This window comes from Pyrus communis, chromosome 5 (assembly GCF_041283825.1).
Source record: "Pyrus communis isolate YQ-2024b chromosome 5, ASM4128382v1, whole genome shotgun sequence".
NCBI classification, from domain to species: Eukaryota; Viridiplantae; Streptophyta; class Magnoliopsida; order Rosales; family Rosaceae; genus Pyrus; species Pyrus communis.
The window spans coordinates 20,996,998-21,006,536 of NC_142569.1; the positions used below are offsets into that span (position 1 = coordinate 20,996,998).

Genomic DNA, 9,539 nt, shown 5'->3' on the forward strand with positions numbered 1-9,539 from the left:
GTTGTATAATACTCATTAAAAGAAGGGTAATATGACTCGATCCGAACTATTAATATTAACAGGTAATATGACTCGACTTGTTACTCGTTAAAGAAAATATATTTTAATTCAATAACTAATCAAATGAAAAAACTAATTAGTATTTACATATCACATTGTTACATAAATATTACTTCATATTTTGTGGAGAACATTAATTATTATGAATTTTTATTTATTTTGCCCTCCCTTAAAAATACAGTTCACGAGATTTTGTAGGGTTTTAAAAATCCAAAAGATGATGTACCCATCGTCAAAGCGTAGAGATGCGAGTGTTTGCATATGTATATATATATAATTTTTTTTTCACATTTTTCACGCTTGTAAATTAATTATAATGCATTTTTTTTAATATGATTTGGTATTTTTAACGGCCTTGGTTTTTTTAATGTGCTTAGGAATTTTTTAATCTCACTTATGAAGTTACTATAACTATTTAATAATTAGTAAGATTTATTCAGTAGTTGAAAATTATCAAACTAATTTTTTTCTTAAGAGATTACTTGCGAGTAAATATGTTAAGAACCCGTATCTTATCAGGTGAATGATCCGATTAGTTAGTGTGTTGATGTGAGACCCGTTATTTTCATGTCCTTTCGTGTTAGGTTATAGAGTCATGCAGGAAATTACCATGTTTAAGTATTTGAGACACATTGAGTTAAAGATAAAGGCCCTAACCACTAGAACAATTCACATTTGCAGTAATGTCGTAATTAGTTTTTAGAAGCCTTAGTTTTTTAGTCTTTAGTCTCCCTTTATTGCCTAAAATTGAATTTGTCTCACTTTACTCCTGAAACTGTCAAATTCGAGCTATTTCTCCCCACTTATGTACACATTGGCAGAGATTGTGCATTTTTTTTTAAAGGTTTAAGACAATTTGCAAATTTCATACTTCGCCATCCACAATGACTTATCTTTTCCAACATGATATGAAACGTCCGCTTTAACCGACTTAAACTTAAGAAGAGCATGGAAAAATAAGTTTGATAAACACATCTCCATAACGTGGCACATGCTTGACAGCCCCCCATTATCCAATTGGCATTTGGTATGAAAAAACAAAACAGAAACAAATTGGTGAACACAAACTCAAAACACAGATGACCCTTGGCACCACCCAAGAGTCCACTCTCAACAAAAAAATGAACCTCTCCCTCCTCCTAAGGTCCTCACCAGCCACCGCTGATCCTACACCCCTCACCTACAAAAATGAACACCCTCCTCTTCTCTCTGTCAATTCCCACTTCACCACCACCACCACCAAAACCTTCAGCTCTTTGCTATCATTACCTGCGGCAGCATACTACTTGTACTATCAGCCATGTCACCATCCCTCTCTGTTCCATTCCTATCCCCTCCCCTGTCCTCAGCAGCTCCCTGCTGCAGGGCAACAAGGCTGGCAGCTGCCACCACCCCCGTGGCGCCGGTTTCTGCGGAGGTGGAGGCGGCGAGGCTGGAACCTAGAGTGGAGGAGAGAGATAGGTACTGGGTTTTGAAGGAGAAGTTTAGAGGAGGGATTAATGTTCAGGAGAAGATGAAGATTGAGAGGGAGCCTATGAAGCTTTTCATGGAAGGTGGGATTGAAGAACTTGCCAAGATCTCTTTTGAGGAACTTGACAAGGCTAAGGATACCAAGGATGATATCGATGTCAGGCTCAAGTGGCTTGGGCTTTTCCACAGGAGAAAGCACCATTGTAAGTTAGTTTGATATATATTTGTTCTTTTTATTCATTTTTTACATCTACTTATTGTTTTATGATTTGAATGACTCAGTTCAGCAAATTAGTTCGCATATTCGTAGGGGTAATGGTCTTTTTTGTCGATATTGCCATGTTATGTTGTTAGATTATTAATAAGGATCGCACCTTAGAACATGAATTCATTTAATTAATGTGCGAAGTTGAAAGTCCGACAAGAAGATTGGCAGATTGTTTGACATCTTTTAATTACACCCATCAAGCATCTCATGGTTTCCATATGTTCTTAATCAAATTTTCTTGACCAGATGGTAGATTTATGATGAGATTGAAGCTACCAAATGGTGTCACAACAAGTGCACAAACGAGATATCTTGCCAGTGTGATAAGAAAATATGGTAAGGATGGCTGTGCGGATGTCACAACAAGGCAAAATTGGCAAATCCGCGGAGTAGTACTGCCTGATGTGCCCGAAATTTTGAAAGGTCTTGCCGAAGTTGGATTGACGAGTCTGCAGAGTGGCATGGACAATGTGAGAAATCCAGTTGGAAATCCTCTTGCAGGCATTGACCCACTCGAGATTGTCGATACAAGACCTTACACAAACTTGTTGTCTCAATATATCACTGGGAATTCACTTGGAAATCCAAATGTCACAAACTTGTAAGTGTTTTGGCTCCCGCGCATGCTGAAAATACTGTTCCGTTCTTTGTATACAATTAGGGGCTTAGTTTTTATATGAGTAGAAATACTTGGTTTCTTAAGTTTGGTTTTCATCTGAGCAGGCCAAGAAAGTGGAATGTGGCTGTGGTGGGCACTCATGACCTTTTCGAGCATCCCCACATCAACGATCTTGCTTACATGCCTGCAACAAAGGATGGCAGATTCGGATTCAATTTGCTCGTTGGAGGATTCTTCAGTCCCAAGCGATGCACAGAGGCAGTCCCTCTGGATGCCTGGGTCTCCGCGGATGATGTGATCCCAGTTTGCAAAGCAATACTAGAGGCCTATAGAGACCTTGGCTTCAGAGGGAACCGACAAAAAACAAGAATGATGTGGTTGATTGATGAACTAGTAAGTACTTGTTGTCCGGATTATAATAATACTAGTTTTAATATGCGGTAACAAGTGTAATCTCCCACTTTACTGAATTTGGTGTACAATGTTTCTATATTTACACAGAAAACCCTCACAAAATTTCAAAGATCTACATTATACAAAATTTCTGTTGTGCACTAAATGTATATTGCCGAACTCAAAAATTTTTGTTATAGCACTTGCCTGACAGTTTTTGAACATTGTACGAATGCAGGGCATAGAAGGATTTAGATCCGAGGTTGTGAAAAGAATGCCTTTCGAAGACCTGGAGAGAGCGGCTTCTGAAGATCTGGTTAAGAAGCAATGGGAAAGGAGAGATTATATGGGTGTCCATCCGCAGAAACAAGAAGGTTTAAGCTATGTGGGACTTCACATTCCTGTAGGCCGGCTCCAAGCAGATGACATGGATGAGCTAGCTCGTTTAGCCGATGAGTATGGCACAGGGGAACTCCGGCTCACTGTGGAGCAAAACATAATCCTCCCGAATGTAGAGAATTCAAGAATTGAAGCATTACTTAAAGAGCCTCTTTTGCAAAATACGTATTCCCCCACACCTTCAATTCTCATGAGAGGATTGGTGGCCTGCACTGGTAACCAGTTCTGTGGGCAAGCAATCATCGAGACAAAAGCAAGGGCCATGAAGGTGACTGAGGAGGTGGAAAGGCATGTGGCAGTGACTCGACCGGTGAGGATGCATTGGACAGGGTGTCCGAATACCTGTGCACAGGTGCAAGTGGCGGATATTGGTTTCATGGGGTGCATGGCAAGGGATGAGAATGGGAAGCCTTGTGAAGGGGCTGATGTTTTCTTGGGAGGAAGAATAGGGAGTGACTCACATTTGGGAGATGTTTATAAGAAGAGTGTCCCTTGCAAGGACTTGGTGCCCCTGGTTGTTGACCTCTTGATAAGCCACTTTGGAGCTGTCCCTAGGGAGAGGGAAGAAGGGGAAGATTAATTCAAACAAACCGGAACGTTGGAGGGTTCGATGCAGATTGCAATCGTTGCAGCATGAAGAATTTTCATGGCACCGACTTCTGGTGGCCCAAAATGATACGGACGAAGAATGCTTGGCGTTTTGGAACAAAATAAGCTGACTTTTACATTGCTTTAGGGCTCGTTTGGTTGTGCTTTTGAAAGAGTCAAAAGCGCTTCCTAATGAGTAAAAGCGCTTTAGTTTTAAAAAATGGTTGTTTGGCAAATATTTTAAAAGTACTTTTAGTTAGAAGTAGAAGCACTAATAAGCTTTTTCTAAGAAGCATCTAGGAGGTGCTTCCTCCTAAAAGTGCTACGTGGAGAAAACAAGGGAAGCACATTACTCCCTTTAATGAATTTTTTTCAATTCCCGAATTATCCCTATTTTTTAATTTGCAAAGTCTAAAATGCCATTACACTTGGAAAAAAACATCAAAATTGCCATCACCAATTTTTTCTAGGTTTGTACGTTAAAAACCCTAAAGTCTTTTATTTTCATATTATTTTGGTGGCTGGAGAAGTCATCTTGGTCTCCATCTCTTCCTCTCCATCGTCCCCAAATCTCTCTGCATCTTCATCACCTGAAATTCTTGTGGAGGTATGTTAGCTATTTCTTATCTTAAAATTTGTATGTAGTGTGTCAATTTGATTGTTGATAAATGTTATTTTTATCAAAATTGTTGTGAATTTTGAACTACACGAAAATAATTTTAAGGTTTAGTGATCGTTCATTGACATTCCAATGGTATTTTCTGCATTCTTCAGAGTAACTCTAGGTAGGGGCATGTCATCTAGTTTTGGTAGGTATCATTGTGAACATATATTTACAACTTAGTTTGCTTCGAAAATTAATTTGTAAATACTACATGCACTTGAGCAAGTCAAATATTTCTAATCAGGTTACTCAAAAACCTTCATGTTTGAAGGCTTGTATTGCTGTTGAGATTTGATGCCGCATTAACGATTGTATAAACTACTAATAGTAAATTAACTTCCAATGACAATATAAAGCAACACTAATGAATTTATTGTTAATGGTTACATATCCTGCATTATCTATACAAATACTAGATAAATATGCAGTGGTGTTAGCAATGGTATAAGCAGTGGCGCATTGCAGTGATGAAGCAACGATGTACTGGATTATTATATATAACAAATACTAGTTACAAATCTTGCATTATTGCTTTTAATTTACTTTCGTGTTGTTAGCTAGGACGTAAGTAGTGGTGTATACTCTTATTACGTGCTATGGGTTTTTTGTTCTATTTCTCTTTATATATATGTCTAAGGATACAGTTAAAGGAAGGTATACAAGGTCGTGGAGAAGGTAACCAAAAAAAAAACAAAAAAAAAAAAAAAATGAGCAAGGCAATGTAGGATGATGCAAGGGTTGAGATATTTATAAGTGTTTGTGTAGCTGAGACATTAGCTGGAAATCAAATAGGTGGTCATCTTAATAGGATTAGATGGAAAAATGTTATTAAAAAAATTTAATGACCTTACTCAAAGGTATATGTTCATAAACAACTCAAGAACAAATGGACAACCCTTAAGAAAGAGTGGCAATTGTGGGCATCATTAGTTGGAAAAGAAATTGGCTTATGATGGGATCTTGTGAAGCAAACTATCATTGCAAGTGATGAGTGGTGGGAGAAAAAAGTGAGTGAGAAATTATCATCTCATATCCATGGCAATCTTCTTGAATTTCGACGTGGAAATTAGCCCAGAGGGAAAAAAGAGATATTTAATCAGAGGCATTCATCCCTAAGATGCACAATAGAAAGAACTTTTGGTGTTTGGAAAAAATAAATGGACAATAATTCGTCTCATGCGTAACTTCCTTTTGAAAAACAGGTACAAATTGTTGTTTCTTCAATGACCTTACATAATTTGATTAGGAATCATTCCATGACAGATCAAGAGTTCCAACCTTATGATGATGATGATGAGCTACTTCCGCCTGGACATGAGGAAGATCATAGAGATATAAGTAATCCTAAGCCTGTAGGGTTTACAAGACCTAGCCCAACATAATGATAAACGGATTCTCCTACAGCATGGTGACAAGTTTGCACCTCAAGAGTGCGAAGCATGGTGATGAAAGCCTCTTGGTAAGAACATCCACAAGTTGGTTGATAGAAGGAATAAATTGCACCTTGTGGGTACCAATTTTTACATGTTAACTAACAAAGTGATAATCTAACTCAATGTGCTTCGTTCGAGCATGAAAAACCGAATTTGCAACCATGTAGGTAGTGCTCAAATTATCACAGAATAAGAAAATAGGTGAACATACCGGATGACGAAGCTCACAAAGAACATAGGAAAGCCAAATCATTTCAGTACAAGCATGAGCCAAAACCCTATAATTAGATTTAACGCTAGAATGGAAGACTGCTGGTTGCTTGGTGGAACTCCAAGAAATTAAATTAGGCCTATGAAAAATAAGAAATCCGAAAGTGGAGCAATGAGCGTCTGGACCCCCAGCCAATCAACATCGGAATAGCCATAAAGGGTAGGAGGAATAGAAGAGTGCTGAAAAGTAATCCATGGTCAATAGTCACCTTACCATACCGGAGAAAACGTATAAGTTTTACCGCAATCAGATGTGCGTGAGTAGGATGAGACATGAATTGAGAAAGATGATTGACTGCATAAGCAAGATCTGGACGAGTAAGGTAAGATACTATAGAGATCCCGATAGATGATGAAATTTCGAATGATTAGAGAGCGGAGTACCATCCTCATTGGATAACTGTGCATGAGAGGCAATCAGAGTACTGCATGGTTTACAATTAATCATACTTGTCCACTTAAGCAAGTCGAGAGCATATTTAGTTTGAGAAAGATCAATACCAACATAAGTAGGTCAGACCTCAACGGCCAAAAAATAATGAAGCAGACCAAAATCCTTACATCAAATGCTGCAAAGCCACAAAGTTATTCCCAATTAAAATAATATCATCCACATAAAGTAATAAGATAAGATGAGTAGTACCATGGTGAAATGTAAAGAGAGAGGGATCGGCCAAGCTTTGTACAAAACCATGGCGAAGTATAAAATTACTAAAGCGGTGAAACCAAGCACCGGGAGCCTATTTGAGACCATAGAGTGCCTTGTGTAACTTACAGACATGATGAGGGCAGTTAGGATCCACAAACCCATGGGTTGGACCATAAAAACATCATTTTGTAAGTGATCATGTAAGAATGCATTTTTGACATCCAGTTGACGAATGGACCAACCATTTGTGACTGCTAAATTGCGTACAAGATGAATAGTAGCTGGCTTGACAACTAGACTAAACATCTCATCATAATCAAGCCCATAATGTTATTGAAAGCCCATAACAACTATACAAGCCTTGTAGCTCTTAATATAACCACTTGCATGACGCTTAATACGAAAAACCCATTTGCAACTAACTAAATTTTAAGAGGGATGTGATAGAACAAGAGACCATGTACCATTTTTAAGCAATGCATTAAATTCATCTGCCATTGCAGCACGCTATTCAGGGAGGCGAAACGCCTGCATAAAATAAGTAGGCTTGGGCAGATCAGAAGTAGAGACAGTGAGTGTATGGGGAAGCAGATGGCAGACGGTGCCATTGTTGAATTGTTTGGGTTTGAAGTGGCCAGTGCGAGGACAAGTGACCTTGGGATGGACTAATGTAGGCATGGGAAAGCTTGGAAAGTGCACAACTTGCTGATCAATTTTGGGCTGCAGATCAGTAGACCCATCAAGCGCGGCCTGGTCAATGAGAGGTTGCAGAAGTGGGTTTAGAGCACTAGAGAGAAGGGGCAGCCCAAGTACTGGCGTGTTGGGTTGAGACATAATGGACTGAGGCATACTGGGCTGAGGCGTAGAGTTAGCAGCAATAAAAGCAAGAAATGGCCCGGGGCTGGCTTGTCAAGGCAGGAGTGACTGGAGCAACTGGGCTGGGCGCTGCAGGCCAGAGTAGAGGTGAAAGCTGAGTGTTGCTGGGCTCTAGGAGGGGCACAATGTTAGACGAGGTTGCAGGGGCAGCAGGACAGGAAAATGGGAAAGTGGTCTCGTCGAATGTGACAAGATGGGAGATGAAAACCCAATTATTCGCCCGGATCAAGACACCGATATCCTTTTATTGCATGCTTTAACCTACAAAAACACATTTTTTAGAATGAGGTTCCAATTTGTTAGTAACATAAGCTCCTAAGTGCGAGTAACATGCTCAACCAAACGTACGAAGAGGCGACAAATTGGGGTGACGACCAAAGAGACGAAAATAGGGACTAGACCAACCAAGACTCAAAGAAGGAAGAAAATTAATAATAAAGGTGGCTGTGAGGGTAGCTCCGATGTAGAGAGAGTACGGGGCATGAAAGGTGTTAAGGAGAGACATGTGACAGTGAAGATGTGACGATGTTGGCGCTTCACAAGTCCATTTTGTTCTGGGTGTGAGGGCATGATATATGATGAACGATTCATGTATTTTGACAAAAAAATTTAAAAGAAGTATTAATGTATTTTGTACCACCATCAGTTTGAATAAATTTAATGGACGGATTAAATATATTTTTCACCATATTGTAAAGTGATTAGAAGTGTGTAAAAACTTCGGATTTGGCATGCATAGGGAAAATCCATGAGTAACGAATATAATCATCTGTAAATAACACATAATAATGGAAGTTGGAAAGAGACGGAGTAGAGGACATCCAAACATCATAGTGAATTAAATAAAATGGAAATAGAGCACTAATTTTATTAGAATTAAAAGGAAGTTTCTACAACTTAGAAAGTGCACAGACAGTGTCTTTGTTTGTCCACCCGTTTGTGAAAAGGGAGGACATGAGCAAGGGCGATCACTATTCACACATTTTTTTTTCTTTATGTTTTTATGGCATTCTCCACATGTCATTTTTTTTGTCAAATAAAGTCAAATTCTAATAAATCGGTCCGTCTTCGATCCCTTGGAGGGTATGGAACTTCCTCATCTTTTGTGGAAAACCTTCTTCTTATGATGTGATTTTTTTCACTTCTCCAAAAACTTTTTGAATTAGGAGACTCATCGTCGAGGCGTCGGGACATGGTCTCCTAATCCTTCTCTTCATTTTCTTGCCTATTTAACTCCATTTCTCTCACCTTTGCTTCATCTCTAGCCTTGTCTTGCTCATACGTTTAACTTGTCTCATTCCATATTCAGTGCATGTTGGTGAGCCAGTTTGTCACCTATTTTGAATAATCATTATTTGAAGAACTCCCTCTTGAATCTTTTTTCTTAGCAGCCATCTTACTAATAGGCCCTGAGGTTTCTTCAATTCGTGTGACCGATTTAATTGGGGTCTCCAATGATGACTCTTCAGTAGTTGATTTGTGCAATGGAGTCTCGTTCAACTGAACTTGTGGACCAATAGGCAGAACTTTGTACTTCGGAGTATGCTTCACATGTTCCAACATTCGTGCCTTGTGAATGATTTCTTGTTATAAAGATTGAACCTCATTTGAGCTTGTAGTTGCTGAAAAAATTGTGAAACAACATAAAGATTTACATAACAAGTTAAAAAAACATATAAATTACATTTTAAATTTATTAAATAGTAAAATCATATTGCCACGCTGGCTAAATTATTACCACTTCGATAAATTCCTTCCGCTTTTGCAAGGGCTTCTTGCCAAGCTTTTAAATCTTTGTGCAGGTGTTCGTACCTACTCGACATAGATTGCTTACTCCGGGGAGTGCCTTG

At 38.9% G+C, this 9,539-nt stretch overlaps 1 protein-coding gene across 1 annotated transcript; it reads left to right on the forward strand.

Annotated features, from left to right (window-relative positions):
- Positions 1 to 988: 988 nt before the first annotated feature.
- Positions 989 to 4,181, forward strand: NIR1 (nitrite reductase 1). Its single transcript, XM_068464141.2, has 4 exons — positions 989 to 1,733; positions 2,045 to 2,399; positions 2,522 to 2,810; positions 3,049 to 4,181. The coding sequence occupies exons 1-4, from the start codon at positions 1,361 to 1,363 to the stop codon at positions 3,787 to 3,789; spliced, it is 1,758 nt and encodes a 585-aa protein (XP_068320242.2). The 5' UTR covers positions 989 to 1,360; the 3' UTR covers positions 3,790 to 4,181.
- The last annotated feature ends 5,358 nt before the right edge of the window (positions 4,182 to 9,539 follow it).